The 20311-nt window shown below is 47.6% G+C and overlaps 1 protein-coding gene across 1 annotated transcript; it reads left to right on the top strand.

Annotated features, from left to right (window-relative positions):
* Window positions 1-3054: 3054 nt before the first annotated feature.
* On the top strand, window positions 3055-19528 carry frmpd1b (FERM and PDZ domain containing 1b). The gene is made up of 17 exons (XM_076165013.1): window positions 3055-3188; window positions 3298-3466; window positions 5522-5632; window positions 6436-6608; window positions 8239-8341; window positions 8670-8715; window positions 9004-9108; window positions 9272-9367; window positions 10706-10831; window positions 10960-11079; window positions 11883-12016; window positions 12394-12520; window positions 12845-12937; window positions 13274-13456; window positions 13720-13921; window positions 14163-15146; window positions 15267-19528. Exons 3-17 carry the CDS (start codon window positions 5526-5528, stop codon window positions 17834-17836), a joined length of 5169 nt encoding a protein of 1722 aa, XP_076021128.1. The 5' UTR covers window positions 3055-3188; window positions 3298-3466; window positions 5522-5525; the 3' UTR covers window positions 17837-19528.
* The last annotated feature ends 783 nt before the right edge of the window (window positions 19529-20311 follow it).

Below are 20311 nucleotides of genomic sequence, written 5' to 3'. Positions count from 1 at the left end.
CAGTATTGTAGCAGACGGTTGAAGGAAATGATCTCGGACAGTCGCAGAAGAGGCGAGACGGAGAGTTTTACAGACTCCTAACATCCATCACCCGCTAAAGGCACCCAAAGGCTCCCTGAGACTCTGAGATACAGTATTACCCACTGTCTCTCTCTATCTGTCCCTCTCTCTCTCTCTCTCTGTCGCTCTCTCTGTCGCTCTCTCTGTCTGTCTTTGTGAATCAGAACTGTCGGTACTGATCAGGAACTCGGCTCAGCGCACTGTTAATCTTCAAAAGCTCCATTATTTAACTCGACTCCAGCCTCGCACACCCCCTCGCTGATTAAAGGAGAGGGGAAATGAAATGCGTGGCGCACGTGGATCCCGGCCTTCATCATGCTAATGGAGGGCGGCTGACAGGCGGAATGAGGAACAGTTCAGAACAGAAATGAGGGACGGAACCTCTTTGAGCTGCAGGACGAGTTGACGGAAGGAAAATTGAGTCTGCGCTTTATTACAATCTGGCATTTTTTGAATTCTGCACTGATCCGGCTGTCTCCTACCAACTTAAATCAAACTCTCTTCAAGTCGTCTAAATATTTGCACACAAATCGTTGTATTGTCTTGCCAAGTCTGCTGTTGGAGTGACGGCGTGCTGAGGTCTGCTTCTAACTCCTTTGGCAAAGTCTACGGGACAGAAACGAACGACCGGATTGCAAAACCGACTCTTTACGACGCGACCCTGCATCTCGTGTAGCACAGCTGTATCCGGCGTGTTGCATTCCAGATGTGGGGGTCTTCTGTCTGTGTGTGTGTGTTGAGTGTGCTGTGATGGATGACAGGGACAGATTGAGAACAAAATGTCAATTGCACCCCAAGTGAAAGCTGTTGTTGAGCCGGTGCACGAGGCTTCTCCTGGCGTCTGGTTACCAATTGTCTAAAGCTCCCTTTCCTTATCATATTAAGGCCTCTGGGTTGTGTGTGTGTCCATATGCAGCCAGTGTGTGCTTGAGTGTTTTGTAATTGTGTTATCGGAGTGCAACAATGCGCTCCAGTCTTAATTTGGTGGCGCAGACAGCTGAAGGACGACACTTTCTCTCTCAAACCTTTCTCTTCTTGTGACTTTTCGACCTTAAACCTGTCACTCTTACGTCACTTAGCTGAGCTGCACTCCGTCTGCATCTGTCCCCCTGCCTGTGGAAATGTCTTACAACCATGTCCAACTTGGTCTGGCCTCCCGCCCCCCCCATGCCCCGGTCTGGCCCAGCACGGCTAATTGGGTTTACAACAGTTCTTTTGGTCCAGCTGGCGGCACAACAACTCCATTTTCATTCCATGAGAAAGTTAAGTGCCGTTAATTTTATGGACTTCGCGTGTGTGCGCTCGCAACAGGTCAGAGGAACGGAGACGGACGGGGAAAAGGAGCCCAGAGACAAAAGCGAGACGTCTCAGAGAAACAGAATGCCATTTAATTAATAGTGGAGGAAGGAAGGGAGGGAAGGAGGGAGGGAGGAGGGGAGGGAGGAGAGAAAAGAGGGAGAAAGAGTGAAAGGCCAGACCGGATGGAGGGATTGCTGATGAGTTGTCCGGGCAGCTTGGGGACGTGAGGACACGACACGGGTGGGCAGCATTCAGGATTACTATTGATTCAGAAGCAGATTAGGAGACACAGACACACACAGACACACACAGACACATCCAGACACACACACAGGCTTTACCGTCTGTTCGTCTAAAATGCATCTCTATCCAGGAGAAGAAGAAGAAGAAACAGAAAGGGAGGAAGGAAGGAAGGGAAACAAAAGATGGCGAGTGGTAATAATGCTGTATGTGGGTCTGCCTCATGACTCGACCCATACATCAGTGTCTGCTGCCCGCCTCGCTTTGCTCTGTTTGCTCTGTTTGCTCTCAGTTGGTGGAGAAATTGCTGCATTGATCAGCTTTTTCCTTCCTCTCCCTGTGAGCAAACTCCTTTACAGCACAGTGGAGTTACTTTTGTCCTCTTTTCTTCCGCCGCAGCTCCACTCCTCTCTCTCTCTCTCTCTCTCTGTCTCTCTGTCTCTCTCTCTCACGCTGCCCTCTTCACCCTCTTTAGAATTCTCCCCTCCTGCGCCCCCCCCCCCCCCCCCCTAATATCCTGTCCTTTCTCTCTTTTCTTTGCCTTGACCAATTCTCTTTTACCCCCTTTTCCCAGCCCCCTCGCAGTCTCCACCTCCTCCTCCTCCACCTCCTCTCTCCCGTCTCAACCCCCCATACGTCTTTCCCCGTGTCTCTCTCTTATTCCTGCGTTTCTTCTCGTTGCCCGCGCTGGCAAAGTGGCAGGAGGAGGCCGAGCGAGCGAGCTGCATTAGCCCTCTGCATTATTCATGTGCCCTGCAGTCTGTGTGGGTCTAGGTCTTCTGCCGGCGCTTCACTGGGACACATGGGCCTGGTGAAAGAGCTCTGTGTGCGGGACACAGGGCCCGACGGAGGAGCTGCACAGATGGGACCATCAATGTCTTGGTTTCTGCTCTCCAATCATAGAACAAAAGCCTGGGGAGGGAGAGTTTACATCAACATTCCAGTGCAAAACGAGGTGTTTCCCTTCTGCAACATCAAGAATGTTTATCCAGTGTTTTCTCTCTCCCCCCCCCAGTGTTCAACCATAGGCTGGCTTAGGTTTCAGCCATATCTGCCCCTGATGTTCATATGAAAGGGTTGTTCTCTTTTATTACCGGCCAAGATCTCTGAGAGGCTGGCAGCTTTCTCTCTCCCTCCACCGCCACCGCGTCCCGATTCTCAGTCCCTCTCTCTTTGCTTTCAGAGCGCCGTGGCCAGGGACGACTGTTAGCTGAACTGGGTGGAATGAAATTTTAATTTAGACAACCAAACAGAGATGAAGTGCTTCATCTCCACCAACGCCATGTGCTTTTCAGGCAGCGGAGGAGGAGGAGGAGGAGGAGGGGAGAGAAAGAGAGAGAGAGAGAGAGAGAGAGAGAGAGAGAGAGAGAGAGAGCCTTGGGGACCAGAGGAGGGGCCTCTTGGAAAACCACAACCACATAGCTGCTTTGGACTCACATCTGCTTTGCTTGACATACTTACACGTTCGCTCTGAAAAATATCAACAACTGGAGTCTGGCTGGCTTTAGGAGAAGGTTAGACAGATGTGACGGCTGCGGGGCTCGTCACAGAGGTGGAACTAGTTGACGTCCGGACTCGTTTTGTAATAGGTCAGTTTTGCGTTTGGCGTTCTAAATATAACCCTCAGCCCGTGTTGATATGCATCTTATTTATGGATTGTGACAGATCTCCGTGACCGCATTGTTCTGCTCGGCACAGGTGGCCGGACCGGAGCGGGATTGCCCCCCCCCCCCCCCGATGATCGCGGGGAACCCCCCCCCTTCTACCTCTTTTTTCAGCCAATCCTGGAAGGGGCCGCGGGGCCGATGTCTCAGAGGCTGAGGGGATATGTGTGTTCCGGAGTCCTGAAGAGACAAGCCACATCACGGTGAGTCACAATCCCACTCGCTGCTTTCAACGGGAGAGAGAGAGAGATTGTGCTGCCTCCTTCCTACACGACGTGGGCGCTACAGTACTCAGAGGCTTTTATAATCCTGTGTCTAAAACAGATAGAAGCAGGTGTTTCTAACTGTGGCTTCTGGGGTTTTGAAAGCGTTCGGTAGCTTCATCACACCTCCTTAATTGTGAATTCATAAAGGTGTGAGAGAGTGAGAGAGTGAGGAGGGTAAAGAGCCTATTTCTAGTTCCTTGGATGTGCATTTCTGGCTGCTGCCGTCTACAGAGACTGTCACCGGAGACGACTACCTGACTCTGCAAGGACAATGAGAAAAAGTGTGTGTGTGTGTGTGAGAGAGAGAGAGAGGGCGAGAGACAGAGAGAGATTGAGATTGGCAAGAAAAAAGCAGTGGTCGTCACTTTTTTACGCAGCAGTGATTCTGATCAAAACTTGCTCTGCGTTCCGTACGACGCCGATCGTCTGTTTCTCCGTCTCTCTCCCTTCTGTGCAGGATCGGGTTGGGGCTGCATCAATAATCACAGAGTGTCATTAGGCTACAGTTGCTTCCCTGTACTCGGCTTTCAGCTTCCCAGTCTCGCTCATCCTTCTCCTCATCCGCGTCAATCTGCCTCAATCCAGATCAGCGGGAGGTGCTAAAGTGACACCCTGACTCCCAGGGCGCCGGCCTGTGCAGAAACAGGGCCGCTAATCCTCTTAAGCACAGACCTCGTGTTCACTTTGTGTCACTGAAGCGGTCAGACAGTCACTTCAACAGTCATTCCTGTACTTTAACCGTGGTCCATTGATTGCATTGCAGTGTGTATTGTCTCCCCGCGCCCCATTTGTTAGACAAAGATGTGTTAAATACCTCAGACAAGCGCGTGGACGACTGCCAGAGATCTCCAACACTCGTGCTGCTGAAGTTTCCCCCTTTATATTTCAGGTAGCTGATCAAGCTAAGCTGCAGGCAGGCGGCCGGCGGTGCTGAGGTTGGGATAATTAGGTTTTCAGGGGCACATTCATCATCGTTAGCCGTTATTGATCGGCTCTCGGTTGCTGCTCGTCCCGTCCCTGCCAAAGGTTTCCTCCTTTCCTTTCTGGGGTCAGGCGGTCCAGCACAGGCCTGGATAGGGGGGGTAGGAGTGTTACAAGACTGCTGCAAAGTGATCTGAAAAAGGGAAACATCAGTTGCTCCTCTGCAGCTCAAACCCTTTTTTGCTTCTGGAATCTTTGCACTCATGCATATAACACGTCTGGTAATGCGGCGAAACAGAAACAGAAACTTGAATAATTGAGTGACCCTGACTACTTCTATGCTGCGGGATAAAAAGCTGTCAAGGAATTGTATGAGAGTCGTTCAATGCCGCTCTATGGATTGAATGAGCTCGGGGTGTTTGGATGTTTTTTGCTCCCCTGAGGTTAGACTCCGCCCCTTCATTATGCCCCCCCCCGCCCCCCCTATCTTTATGAATCATATGGATTATGGTGTGATGTTGTTACTTTTCTCACGCCGCCTTCTTGCTTTGTTGTTGTGAAGAAGTTGTTCAGCTCACAATGAAATGGAACGCAGCAGATTCTCTCATCTTGGCTTCTCTCCGGAGTCTTAAAGCCATTAATGCGATTATCAGAAGAGTCACATTTGTCTGCAGATGGGGCTAATTGTTTCAGGGATAGTTGTGAAAAACATCATTTAGTCGACTGTGTGTGTTTGTGTGTGCGTGTGACGTTTTGCTATTCAGGCTGAATACACTCCACCCTCTCTTTCTCTGTCTGCCTGTCTGTGTTTGTGATTATTCATCGTATTCAGGCCCAGGCTACATGCCCCGCATATAAAAACCAAGCAGACTAAATGCTAATATAGCTGGAGCACAATTCAGTCACCGTCCAGTAAAACCAGAGCCAAACTTTCCTCTCAAACCCCTTCGTCTTCTCTCCTCTCCCATCTCCCTTTCACTCTTTGTTTTGCTTCCTCGGGATTATACGCGGTATGTAACTCATATCCTTCCCCCTCTCTCTCTCTCTCTCTCTTTCCTTGTCTCTCTTTAGTTAAATGGAGGAGAAGGAGCGATGTAGGAGCAGGTCCCCGGCTCGGAGGACCAGTCGGGTGCAGCAGGTGGTGGGAACCATAATAAGACGAACCCGGGAGTCACTGAGCAGGTACGGTATGAGCCCAGGGGAGGGGGGTTCAGTAGATCCTCCATCGGCACAGCTCTTGGAATGTCTGGAAAAGTAGAAATCTGAGAGTAATGGGATGTGTGAATACGACTTTAGATCACGTGGGTCCTTTAGAGGTAAAAGTGCAGATTGTGTTTGTTACTATCAGAGAAATGAGTGAGGATGCAGTAGAAATGTTGGCACTGAAGCGAGGAGCCCTGGAGAAAACGCAGACCCCCACACAAAACACTGCGTCAACAACAAATAAAACAACTTATAGCTTTAAAACCTCAGCACTCAGGTTGGGGACAGCGAGCAGAGAGAGAAAGAGAGAACTGTATCATCCACTTCCAGGCCGGCTGCCAACTCCAGGAGTGGGAGAGATGTGTGGGACGGGTGGAACATATTATTTAACATCAACCCAAAGAAATCTGAGGAGTAATAATCAATATTTATGTCCATCTTGTTCCATAAATTCAGATTATTATGAGAGTTATTGCAGTGTAACATTTAATTGTGCAGAAAAACCAGACCCCCGCCCCACACACACACACACACACACACACACACACTTTGTTAATAAGCAGCCTGCATATTGAAAACCCCGACATCCCACTGTGTCTCAGTCACACACACACACACACACCACGCTGCACCACAAGTGTGCTTTCAACAGCCCTTGGTTCCCTGGTTGTCCACCGAGTGTGTTTCTCCTTCTCAGTAAAGAAGGCGGCGTCCAGTAAACTCCCCTGTTAGTCTGACCTCGTCACCACCACCGCTCCTTGTGCTCTGTTTGACCTCCTCAGGGAGCGGTTGCTAGGTGATGGGAGGTCGCAGCGCTCCAACAGTCTGACCAATCAGAACTTTCACGCCAAGCTGACGGTGCAGATCATCAGAGACCCGGTTCTGGACAGCACCACTGGACATGGCTTCACCCTCACTACAAACCCACCCCTGCTGGTCAGGGACGTCGCCACAGGTGTGTGTGTGTGTGTGTGTGTGACGTATTTGTCCATGTCTGTATCAGTGCCCTTTGCTTCCCTGCTTCCTCCACCTGCTTCATGTAACAGTGCACCGCCTACAGCAAGACAGATTTACACACTCTCTCACTCCCTTACATGCACACGCACGCACACACACACACATGGACATGTTGACCCACACACCCCTGATTCTCTCCTGGCATTCAGACTGCAAGGCAAAGTGCCAGAGCGGCCGCAGAAACAACAGAGCCACCTGCTCATCCTCTGTAAATTCAATCACTTTTCACATTGGTAACTTTTATAGGGGAGGGAGGAGCGGCAGAGAGAGAGAGAGAGAGGGAGAGAGAGGGAGAGGGAGAGGGAGGGGAGGGAGGAGGGGCAGAGGGAGGATGAGAGATAGAGAGATGCTGATGCCATTGCTTTCATGTCTATCCTGTAAAATAAGATGCTCAATGTCCCGAGGAGGTGTTGGTGCCAGTGCAGTGATGGCTATCTGCAGTCAGAGAGAGAGAGAGAGAGAGAGAGGGGGACAGAGAGACAGAGAGGAGGGGGACAGAGAGAGAGAGAGTGAGAGAGGGGGACAGAGAGAGAGAGAGGGGGACAGAGAGAGGGGGACAGAGAGACAGAGAGGAGGGGGACAGAGAGAGAGAGAGTGAGAGAGGGGGACAGAGAGACAGAGAGGAGGGGGACAGAGAGAGAGAGAGTGAGAGAGGGGGACAGAGTGACGGAGAGAGCTGCAAGCAGCATGGCGCGAGTGTTAAAACAAGGCTGAGGTTAGAATATGCCCCAAAGTGTGAACGTGTGAACAGTTCTCCCGGCGCCGCCTCTGGGTGTGGGAGGATTTGATGAAGTTCTGGTGCATGAGAGAGGGAAGCGGTTGATGAGGAAGAAGAAGGAGGAACGAGAGAGAAGGAGAAAGGGAGGTGACTGGAAAAGCCGCAGAGATCAGGATATTGGCAGAGCAGACATGAAAGCCAGACCGGGGAGGGTTGGCCTGTCTGGCAAGGGGAGAGAGGATCTGTGGCTATGAGTGTGTGTGTGTGTATGTGTTTGTGTGTGTGTGACCTGCTGTCAGTGGGTAAAAAGAGATCGCAGACAGTTGGTACTTTGCCAGACAGAAAGGTTGTGTGAAAGTTTGTATGTGTGTTTACATGTACGTTTGCCCGGTGTGTGTGCGTGTGTGTGTGTGTGTGTGTGTGTCTGTGCTTATGTGTGTTTCTGTTGGAGTAAGCCGAAACTGCTGCACGTCAGTCCTGCTCTCTTGCCCGAAGACAACTGATTATAAATAACTAGAGAAAGCAGAACGGAGCCGAGCTGGAAGAAACCCAAAATAACAGTAACCCCTCACATCCTGGAGAGCTCTGAAGACTGAGTCAGCCATGTTAAATAACCGCCCGTGTGTGTGTGTGTGTGTGCGTGCGTGCGTGCGTGCGTGCGTGTGTGTGTGTGTGTGTGTATTTGCGCTTATGTGCATATCTGTCTTGGTCTGAACTGAAAATATACACATTAAGGTTTTTACTTTATGCAACGGCTCTTTTCACTGTGTGTGCACCTGTGTGTGTGTGTGTGTGTGTGTGTGTGTGTGTGTGTGTGTGTGTGTGTGTGTGTGTGTGTGTGTGTGTGTAGGGAGCCCTGCAGATGGGATACTGTTCCCAGGGGACCAGGTGCTGCAGATTAATGATACAGTGGTGGAGGATATGGAACCAGAGCAGGTGGACATCACCTTAAGGTGGGAACAGTCTATCTATCTATCTATCTATCTATCTATCTATCTATCTATCTATCTCTCTCTCTCTCTCTCTCTCTCTCTCTCTCTCTCTCTCTCTCTCTCTCTCTCTCTCTCTCTCTCTCTCTCACTCTCTCGTGTATGAGTGTGTTTCTTTGTGAGAAAGGCTTAGTAAGTCAGGGTCAAAGGTCAAAGGAGAAAGTGCTTACTTGACAGCTGGACGGGAAGATAATGATCTTTGTGTGTGTGTGTGTGTGTGTGTGTGTGTGTGTGTCTCTCTCTCTCTGTGTGTGTGTGGGTGTGTGTGTGCGCATGTTGTTTCTCTGAGCAGGGAGTTGGAGGATTCTATTACTGTGACCATCCTCCGCCACATGACAGTGAGTACAAAGAAGACTCTGATGACACACACACACACACACACACACACAAACACACACATTCACCAAGAGCCATTACACCATCCCTCATTTAAACAGCATATAAGCTGTGTGTGTGTGTGTGTCCGAGCATGTGACACGAAAGTGATGTACAAGCTGGCGTGTATGCTTGTGTTATGATAGTTCTGTGTGTGTTCGCATCTCGGACTGCGAATCTGCCGGTTGCTTGTGCGTTCATGCACAGTGTGGCCCAGCCCGCACATCATGGCGAGTGTGTGTGTGTTACAGAATCCCAAGTCATCCATCATGTCAGCGGAGAAGAGAGCTCGTCTGAGGAGCAATCCAGTGAAAGTGCGCTTTGCAGAGGAGGTGGTGGTGAACGGGCACACTCAGGTGGGAACCTTTGATTTGACACACACTGATGGTTTCTGTGTCCACACACCACAAAGCCGCTGATGGATGACCTCACACTCACACAGCCGCCGTGCAGCTTTGTTCACATTCTTCCCTTCCTCATGTGATATTGATACCCGTCATTGTTTCTCCTCTCCTCCAGGGAAACTCTCTTCTCTTCCTCCCCAACGTCCTCAAAGTCTATCTAGAGAACGGGCAGACCAAGGCCTTCAAGTTTGACAACAGCACCACAGTCAAGGTAGGTTTGAAACCCGTAATAGGCAACGGTATCAGAAAACGATAGCAAATAGCGTCTGGATCGGGAGCTGAGTGTGCTGACTGACCTGGAGGAGGCGTGAACTAGATGCATGGATGATGCCTGAGCCCGCTGCCTTCATCATTCATGAGTGTGAGACGCGTTGGTCAATACCTGAATGCTTTCTGAAAGCCAATGAGGTCGACTCTGATGTGGGCTCCATCTGTGTGTTCTACCCACATCGTCCTAAGCAGAGCACGTCTCAAAAAATGACACGCAAAGTCAAAAGAACACGGCTGAGGATCAAATATAGGAGTTATTTTCATGGATGGATTCAGTAGAGTAATACTAGCACTACTACAAACAATTACATTCCATCTGTCCATTCTTTTCATGCACTCTAATGCTGTTATGTGCTGGCAATTTGAGAGAAACGTTTAATTAAACAGGATCATGTTCTTTATATACTCATCATTGTGTCTACACAGTAAGAGTCCATCTTTATCTTGAAAAGCCAGACGTTTGTGAGCGTGTATAACAAACTCAGCTTGTTGAGTTTCTATATCAGCTAGAGTTGAACAACTTCTTCCTCCCGCTCCCTTTATTTCCCAACTCATTGGTTTCATTGTAATTGCCTTATCTGATGCTGATGTTTTAACAGTAATAATTAAAGGAGGAAATAACTGTCTGGGTCTTCAGAGAAACCTATGGATGCTCATTAGAGCCGACAAAACAAACCCCGGCTTGTTTGGAGTTTATAATCCCTTCACACAGGCCCACAGCTTTCAACTCCTCTCCTCTCCTCTCCTCCGCTCTCTCTTTGTTCTCCCCCCCTTTCCCTGTCTGATAGCCCTTTTACTCTTGTTTGGCTCGGCTAGCTGTAAGACTGCTGGCAAATGCTGCCTTTTTCTATTAATTGCAGTTTTAATATCCCTCTCTTAACGCATGGCTTGTTATTAGAAAACCGTTTTTATTGTTTTTCAGGGAATCATGCTATCAGCGTAGAATTTGAATGTGTTACTCTTGCCCACAAAAAAGAGACGTAGCTCGCTCAAAGACAGATTCAGCTTCTCATGGGTGTCATGAGACGAAGCTTGAGCTGAATCAGCAGTAAGATGTGATAGGTTTGTGATTTAAAAACACCAAATTGTGGTTTGATAGCTGCAGGGGTGGGAGAGCCCGGGACATGTGCTGCTGTTGTTTGTACTGGAAGGAAAGTGAATAGTTCTGTTGTTCCTGCAAAATAACAGCAAAATGAACAGGGAATCAGATTGGACTCTGGGCTATGATGAAACATATTTGTCTAAGAGGATTTGAGCTGTTGGTCTTTCATCATTCCAGGACATTGTTCTGACGCTGAAGGATAAACTGTCCATCCGGGCCATCGAGTACTTTGGCCTGGTGCTGGAACAACAATACAGTATCACCAAACTACTGCTGCTGCACGAAGATGAGCACATACAGAAGGTAAAGACCACAAAGGACACACACACATTAACACACACATGTTCATACCAGGTGTATTTGAAGTATTGAAGTACTGTATTTGCTGAGAATGCATACGCCTTCATATTGAACTCTTCTGTCGTCATCAGGTGGTGCAGAAGAAGGATTCCCATGACTACCGCTGTCTGTTCAGGGTGTGTTTCATCCCGAGGGACCCCATGGACATGCTGCAGGACGACACCTCTTCCTTTGACTATTTCTTTTTACAGGTCAGTGCTATTCTCTCTCTTTCTATCTTTAAAGCAGAGACTTTCACTGCTTCATCCTCCCATTTTGCGTAGAGCACACACTGTACCATAAAGTCTTCTCCCCGGAGCTTCGCTGCTTCACACACACTCTCTTCTTCCCCGTGGAAGGCTGAATGTTCATACGGCAAAAAATAGTTTGTATTCCCACACGCTCTGTGTCGTTGTATAACTCCACTTATAAAAGGAACAAGTAATTGTGCAGTGAAACACGGCGCACATTTTGATGTCAAACAGATGTTGATCTGGCAACCTGCTACAAAGGGTGAGAACACAGCACAGGCAGGGCCAAAATGAAAGCTGAGGTGAGGTTTATAGTTACAAACCCTTTTTTATTTCTGGCATTAATTAAGTAGAATAGAAATAAATTGGCCTCGAGTCATTTTGTAAAACATTTAGTGGTGGTTGGAGTCGAAGCTGAACTTGAACGCCTCCTGCGTGTGATTACTTGTCTAATGTTGGCCCAGATGTGGTTCATGTGAGTTCACCGACTGCAGTTCAACCGTTTTAAGCAATACGTTGTCTTTGCAAACTTCTACGGCACACAGAAATGCCGCGGAGGAGACACTTATGTCATTTTGATTTATTGTCCCACGTGGAGTGTTTGCCTCTTACTGTGTTTGTTTATGTTGGAAAAATGGCAGTTTGGATGTCAGTTTGTTTATAGTACGCTCAGTAGCAGTGTGTCCTGCAGTGTGTGTCTGTGTGTGTCTGTGCGTGTGTGTGTGTATAACTTTATGCATGGTTCTTCCTCTGTGTGTTTCCAGAGTGTCGGGGATGTGCTGCAGGAGCGTTTTGCAGTAGAGATGAAGTGTAACACTGCACTGCGCCTGGCTGCTCTCCACATGCATGAGAGACTAGATACTTGTGGGCAGACCAGGGCTTCTATCAAGAGCATTACGTGAGTCGTACCTGTGTGTGTATGTGTGTGACACTAAAGCTCTACATTCATTCTGCACTGATAATTTGTTTTGTATGTTGTTTTTGTTCATATAGAGATTCAATGTTTTAATGTTTTACACTTTGCAATTTGGTTTACGGCCTGAGCCAAATACCTAAAGAACATTAAAGTACTATAAAATGCATTGGATTGGAAAAAGCCAAAGATTTATTATAACTTAAAGGAGGCTCTTGCTTCATAAAGAGAACACCAACACTGCTGCTGTTCACAAACTACAGATTTTAAACAAAGAGACAGGAAAAATACCTTGATCAGACTTTAACTTCTGCACCAATACATCAGAGTGGCTTACATTCCCCTGTGTGTGGTGGTGACAGGAAGGAGTTTGGCCTGGACAGCTTCATCTCTCCCACGCTGCTGAGCAACATGAGGGAGAAGGACCTGAGGAAAGCCATCAGCTACCACCTGAAAAAGATCCAGTCGCTGTTAGAACCGCGCCAGAAGGTATGCAAGGGCTGGGACAGATGGATGAATGGAAGCGTGGAGAGGTTTAAAGAGATGGATGCGAGTGGTTTTGTTATGGCCTCAGGGTCTTTTTTTGCTGATACTTTATCTGCTTTGTCAGGTTTAAAGTGGAATATGGATAGGAGAGTAGAACCACTAGTAGTAGCAGTTAGCAGTTAGTAAAGAGACCGATGAGAAGCTAAATGATAGAAAAAGGGAAAGGAGGGTGTTGTGATTGGATGCTAATTCTTGGGAAAATAGGGGGGTTTTGGTTTATTCTGTCGACGCTCACCTCCTCTTTCCATCTGTACTGTGGCGTCTTAGGTAATTTCTGCCTCCCAAGCACGGTTGGCTTACCTCACTCAGCTGGGAGAACTAATTTCCTACGGGGGACGGTCCTACACGGCCACCATGATGGTAAGAGCCGGCGCCATGTCATCCATCATCAACACATCCATCCAGCTGAGCGGAGCATGATTCTAGTTCTGATAATTATGTTCCACATGAATATTTATACAGCTCCCTCTAAATGTTTGATTACAGCAGCACACATCTGTCTCTCTCTCTCTCTGTTTCTCACTTCTGTTCTCTTTCCTCACTTTTCTACCGTTGATTCTTGATTGGGAGGGGGATGGATTTTTGTTTTTGTATACAACATTTTTCTTTATTTCTTCTTTCTTTATTTCTCATTTATCTCCTTTTGTATGAATCTTAGATTTATGTATATGTATTGTTATTTTCATCTTCCCTAAGCTTCAGGACAGGGAGGTGTTGGTCAGCCTGCTGGTGGGAGCGAAATATGGAATGAGCCAGGTCATCAACCACAAGCTGAACGTGATCTCTACACTGGTGGAGTTTAGCAGCATCAGCCGAGTGGAGCTCCTCTCAGAGTCGGACAAAGTCAGCCTGCTACGCATCTCGCTGCACGACATGAAGGTATGGAAAAATGCGTACACATCGCAGGCACTCACCATACTACATTCGTGCCAAAGTGGTGGTACAGCATATATAGGTCAAGTGTTTCTCCTTCAGTGCACAAACAGTGAAGGTTTGTGTGGTAGCTCTAGAAAGCTCCTTCAGTGGACTTAAAGGTGACTCACTTCTCTTCTTCTTCCCACTCTTTCGCCTATCCTCCTTTACCCTTTGGCTTCAATCACACTGCTTTACCTTATCTTCTGCAATACCCTTCCCCCCCTCAGCCTTTTGCCTTATTGATGGACTCTCTGGCAGCCAAAGACTTAGGGTGTCTGCTGGGAGGCTACTGCAAGCTTCTAGTGGATCCCAGTGTCAATGTCTTCCGTCTGGGGCGCCCAAAAGTCAGGGTGCACCGGATTCCTGCTGAAGAAGGTGTGTGTGGGAAGTTCGCCGTAGTAGAGGGCGTGTGCTATGAATCCCTATCAAGTGAGCAAAAACTGTTTAACTTAAAATCATCCCTTTATGGTTTCGGCCATTTGCCAGACATTTTTTTACCACTTGATGTGTTGACGCATGTCACAGGGCAGCATGGGATAAGATAGGAAAGCCAGCTATGCTATATTATCATAATTCAAGACATTTTTTTCTGTTGTTCTATTGTACTGACAAATTGGCATGCTGTGCATGTTTTTGTTTTTGGTGTTTGTGTTACATGTGGTGTTATTAGGTTATGTCTCGCGCTGCTGCAGTGACTCAGATGACTCGACAGATGAGGATGACCCAATGGATTCTCAGAATTACAAACGGCCAGACCCAGCAAGTCAGGACTGGGAGGAAAGGAGGAGAGAAGAAGAGGGGAAGAGGAGAGAGGAAGAGAGAAAAGAAAGGGAAGGGAACAAAGGCAAACAGGAAGTGAGGATAATAGTTACAACAGAAAGTAATGTGGAGGGAGACGAGGAAGGTGCAACAGGAAGTAAAATTATTGGACTTGATGAGGAAATGAATATGGAGACCAGCTGGTATCACACTGACCCACGGGTCACCAGCAGCTTCTCTAGCTTGTCCAGTGGTTCCTTGAGTGCTGCTCTTGAGGAAAGCAGCGCCTCATCCAAAGCCCCATCTCGTCTGGAGGCACTTCGTGGACCACGCACAGCTGAGGGGATATCAACCTTGGATGTCCACCAGCCGTACCTTCTAGACCCAAAACGCCACAGAGAGGCCTTCTCCCAGCAGGGTCAGGCTGCTGTCGGCTCCTTGCGATCCACCAACCTCAATTACCGTGGCAATGACAACTCCCGCCTTTGCTTTGCTGAGCTTTCCCAGGCTGATTTCCTCCCTAGTCCACCCGAGGCCACTAGCGATGATGATGAAGAGGAGAATGATGATGATGAGGAGGAGAGAGGGGGGGAATTCAGGCGCATTTCTAAGATCCCTAGTTCGAGAGATCTGAGACTGATTGACAGCATTCCTTTCCAGAAATCGCCTAATAAAACAAAGAAAAAGATTCCTCCCAAAGTTCCACTAAGGACAAGTTCGATTCCTGGACATAAAGTAGGACAGGCTGAGCAGTACCTCTCCAAAGAGGAAGAGCGTCTCCTCCTCTCCCATTCATCCAAATCAGCTCTTTTGGTCAAAGAGAGTGCCTCTGAGTCTGAGGATGAGTTCTTTGATGCACAGGAGCGAATTACACCCCCAGTTCCAGATCTGTCAGGTTTGTTGTCACAGGAATTATTTTACCCTTTCTAGATGAATGAGATGATTTATTGCTGTCAGATTATTTTGCCAGCGTTTTAATGCCTCTCTCTGTCTTCCATGTTTGTATCTCTCACAGACGCAGAGCTGGCTGACAGAAGGAACGCTAACCTGCTGAGTGGCACCTGGAAAAGTCTTCCAGCTGCAGCAGAAAAATCATCAACCCTCTCCAAAAAAGCAACATCTTCTAAACTCAAGAGGGAAGTGGAGCCTCCTAAATCACCTGTAAAAACACTCACCAACCAACACTCCAGTCCAACAAAGACATCTCAGAAAACTGACATTAAAGTCAAACCACCATTGGCACCTAAACCCCAGCTGCCCCCCAAACCCCAGATCATTCCTTCCAGGTCCCCCCAGCACACACGATCTTACACCCACTGCAATGGGGATACATCTGGACGCCTGTCGTCTGAGCTTCTGGAGATGGAACCTGAAACCATGGAGTTTAAGTCTGTCACATCGGGGGCAGGGGGGTTGCCTCTGTCATCACCACTGATCACAGCAGTGCGGCGCAGCCAGCAACCGCTACCCACCCCGAACCCGCAAACCAAGGAAAAGAACGTGCAGAAAGAAAACAGCCCAAAACGCTGTGACAAGCTGATAAAAGACAACGGAGTACATGTTTCCAAACACAAGACAAATATTCCTGATGAAAAGGAAAATCATAATGTTGAAGAGAAATTAAATGGCAGTGCCCTGCCTACGAAAAAGCCAACAAACCTTTCTGGTATCCCTCGCTCTAATTCAGGTACAAAGCTGGCCCAGCCCCCTCCAGTGGCACCCAAACCCACTCTTCCGACCAATCTTCACCCCTTATCGCTCCCTGCTAGTTCTCCTGTCTCTCCTACCGATCCTGATAAGGTATTTAAGGATGGCATCAGTCCAGTAAATGGAATTCACCCCTGGAACATCCGCAATGGCAACATTCAGACAGGACCCAGACGAGTCTCTGTGAGCCACGAGAGCCTGTCACCTAAAAACTCAGATGCACCCCTCACTCTCACCACTTCCCTCACCTCAACATCTGCTAAAGGTGTTGGGGCTTTGGAAAGCAGGGAACCAGGAAGATCTGGGTCAGGATCAGACCTGAGAACCAGCTCCTCCAGCCTGGGAGGCAGACTACCAGCCTCTGCCCTGAGAGGGAAAATCCAGTCTTTACCCTGGTACATGACTCGTTCCCAGGAGATTCTCGGAACTCTGGACTATCCCTCTACCAGCTCCATCAATGGCGACACGTCTGGCTTTGGCTCTGGATTGTCCGTAGCCAGTGGAGTATCTGACTTTAACAAGACCCCTGTCAAGGACAAAGAGACTGTGGCCTCAAAATCAGGATCGAAAGGGGACATTTTAGAAGATGGAGCTGAGGTTGTCATAGCAACTATCAAAGAGGCCCAGGAAGTGACCTCGCATATGAAACAGGCCAATGGTTCAAATGGGTCACACCTTAATTTGAGTTTTAAAGAGAGTAGTATCCACTGTGGCAATGTTTCATCAGAGCAGCCTCAGTCACGGCCACATTCAGCAGTGGGCTTGGGAGGTGTGTCCAGCATGGCCATAGGAGGGGACTCACCATCTTCCTCCTTTGCAGACAGCAGTCCTCCACAGGATCAGAGGGAAGCCTGTGGTTGCCGCACTGTCTATGCAAACTGCTTCAGCGGGGACACTGAGGATTCTGTCAGCTTTGACGAGGAGCTTACTATTTACGAGTTCTCCCGCCGCACACGCGCCAAACCTGTCCAACCCATACAAGTCTCTACACCGCCTACAACACCCGCTCCAAATGCCAACATCATTTCTCTACTTAAGGACAATCCTCGCCCACTCTCCACTCTTTCCACTGCCTCATCTGAACTCAGTCCTCTAGTTTCACATCCAGCTTCTCCCACACGTTCAGACGGTGGTCCTCTTCGCTCCCTTACCAACAGGTCGTACAGAGGACTGAAGGGAGGATTTGCCTCACTGCGACAAGATATAGATCAACTTATGCTAGTCTTAGAGAAAGGAACATCTGAACAACCACGACAAATATCATGTGAGGACCTAATGTTCGATGCGAACACCATAAAAGTAGGATCTAACCTAAATCAAAAGGGAAACGCCTCAGCCACAGGCCTGAATTGCACTGGAACAAGCCCTGCCCTCCTGACAGAGGCTGAACGGAGTCTTCTTCAAACAGAAGCTCGGCGACTGGCATCCGGGTGTCAGCGGGCCACGCGTGTTGGTTGGGCTCCTGATGAAGCGTTGCGTTCTCTGTCCAACAGCTTCAGCGCCCTGGTGCAGCTGTCAGCAGCCTGCCTGCGGACCTACCCCTGTCCCGGGTGTGACATCTGCAGTAACGCAAATCTGGTCTATAAGGATGAGGACAGTGACAGCGAGGAGGCCATGGACAAGCTGAAGGAGATAGTGGGTCTGTACCGGGAATTTGTTGGGGCTGTTGAGACAGCTGGAACGGGTGCTGGGACCGGGGGTAAAGGTCTCGGCCTCATCGCATCTGGACAGGGCCACGGGGAGACGGACGGGGTGAGGCTACTGGCCAAACGCTGCACAGTGCTCATCTCCTCCGTATTCACACTAACACAGCTCTTCCGGACACGCACTATAGACACCTCTGACACATCATCGAGCCGTGTACCTCTCAACTTTTGACCTCTGAACTTCTACGTTCCAATACCCCGCTGACTTTAGAGATGTGAAAAGAGGGAACAGCACAGAGCGAGCTGGAGTGTAAGCCCCTGTGTTCTTTGTAAAGTGCCATGCACAACACGAAACAGCACACAGACACAAATCCACATGACCCATATGGAAAATACTCACACCAAACAAAAGCCCCAAACTGGAAGAAGGGGAACTGTTGCTTGGCCTCTTTTCAGATGCATATGGACTATGCATTTGTATATACGAATTTTATAATTACCGTATAACCTTTTATTTTATGATACAATTGTGTATGTATGTAAGGATGATTTATCCATGTATGTATTTATGTATTTATTTTTACAATCTTTGCACCATGGTCTGTGATGTGCAGTTCTCTGGTGAAAAAAACCTATGGATGTCACTGGAATCTTTCCTTTTTTTGGACACAGTATTATGTATTATCTTTTGCTGCTTTAAAAGGAGTCCCCCACTCTATAAGGTGTAATCTGTAAATTGTCATTTTTTTCAGGTTTTTCACTGCAAAACAGTTTACTGAGAATATATACAGGAAACAAAATCATACTTACAAGAATTAACTGAGGTGTTTTATACGTGGAGGAATAGCAAATTTTCAAGGGTTTGGTTCTAGTTTTTTCAACACTACAGTCTTATATAAATGGGATACAAATCTATACCATTACAAAGCAGGGAGAGCACTTTTGACTGTTACAGATTGCACCTTTTGTAAGACACACTACCCTTGTGTAAAGTGTATTTCCTGGTCCTGATTGAACCCAAATGAATGCTTCTGGAAGAGCTGACAATTACGCAAAATATGCAGTGCTATATCATTAATCAAGTTATCATCTGAAGGACATTAAATATATTTTCCCGTGTTGTGTAGCTGGGACCTAGAGAGTAAAACAGAGTGGAATGTGTTGAAGTTGTTTCGCAAAAAAAATGTTTTCTTCGACAAGGCACAAGGCTGACTGTTAAACTCTCTCCATATGTAGCAAAGATCCAAAGTCTTAAGACACTGAGCCACAACTGTTCTCCCTACGGTTCCCTCTTCAGGCACGCCAACTTACTAAATAACACACAGAGTGAAAGATTGAATGCTGGTGTCAGAACTGTAGATATAATTTATATCCATATGTCCCAGTCTGTCTCTACCTTAGTTTATGGCTATGCAAACAGACACACTTCAACCCCCCACTTACCATATGAGTGTTTTGTTGTGCTAACATTAAAAACAATAGCTGCACTATGTTTGACTGAATATAATGGATGCTTTCTTTCTTTGGAATGTTGGCCCTTGTCTTGAGTCGAGAAACCCTTCTGCATTATGGATTGCAACATTCTGTGAAGTCGCATGGTATTAACATATGTCAGTATGAACACTCCCGTCTTTATTGATGTCTGAAATGTCCGTAAAAGGATTACACTTCTCAAATGGTTTGCTGATGTACAGAATTCGCGAATCAACTCATCCATATCCATTTTGGGGGAATTTGGTTGAGATTGACTGTATGTGAATAGGAATGGTGTGAAACCAGATCTGTTAAAAGTTGTTTAAACAATTATGATAATGAGATTAGTGGAGATAAATACAACTTCAATTTCCAGTGAATGCTGGTGAGGAGCTTGATAATATAAACTAATCAAAACAATTAAAGGAACATGTTTTGATCAAAGCCTACAGTATGTAGGGGGGTAAAACCCATTGCAGGTCTTGAGAAACATGAAGACTTATCCCATTGTTTTGCTAGCTGCTTGTCCTAGACACTTGACACCGGTGCTGTCTGACATCACTCAAGTTAAGTTGAAGTTTCTGGGGCCATGCAAGTCTTTAAAGCTAAGAGTGTACAGCATGAAGTGGCAAGATATGTGGTCAGGACTCCGGATCAAGATCATAGACTCATGCCAGGAATATTGATAGTGACTGTAAGAGAGGTTGTTTAATGTCTGAAGGAGCATAGAGGCTGCTACACTAAAAGCCCGGGAGAGGTTAGAAAATGGGGCCTGTAGTGCTGGCGTAGCTCCAGTTCATGCTGGTCCAAGATAATACTTGGCCACATACTGCTCAAGTCTGAATGAACTTCATCAAAGAGAAGTGAATCAGTACCATACCCTAGCTAGCAATAGACCAAACTAGACCACCGTAGTCTTTGCTTGCCAGATGAGTACGGGCTTAGCGTCAGGCTTCTAACAGTTTGCAGACATCACAGGATGGTACGCAGTCTTGCAGATGGTATACCAGTTATTAGCTGGTATCACCAAGCGGAAACTTAGTCCAGTCTTGAACATTTTACAGAGGGTAACATGTTTATGCACACGTTTTGGTCATTTGGTTTTGTGATGTCAACTGACCAGTATATCAACAAACACATTCTTATTTGGACTGACTTATGTGTGATGGACCTTTGGAGTGTTGGGTACTGTATAAATGGCAATATCTGTGGACCCTTTGTTCCTTTAATTACT

The sequence above is a fragment of the Genypterus blacodes genome, unplaced genomic scaffold (genome assembly GCF_046128005.1).
Source record: "Genypterus blacodes isolate CSIRO-AG114 ecotype Tasmania unplaced genomic scaffold, CSIRO-AGI_Gbla_v1 ptg000139l_1, whole genome shotgun sequence".
Lineage (NCBI taxonomy): Eukaryota > Metazoa > Chordata > Actinopteri > Ophidiiformes > Ophidiidae > Genypterus > Genypterus blacodes.
The sequence above is the reverse complement of the archived record's forward strand: the minus strand, read 5'-3'. Positions and strand labels throughout refer to the sequence as shown.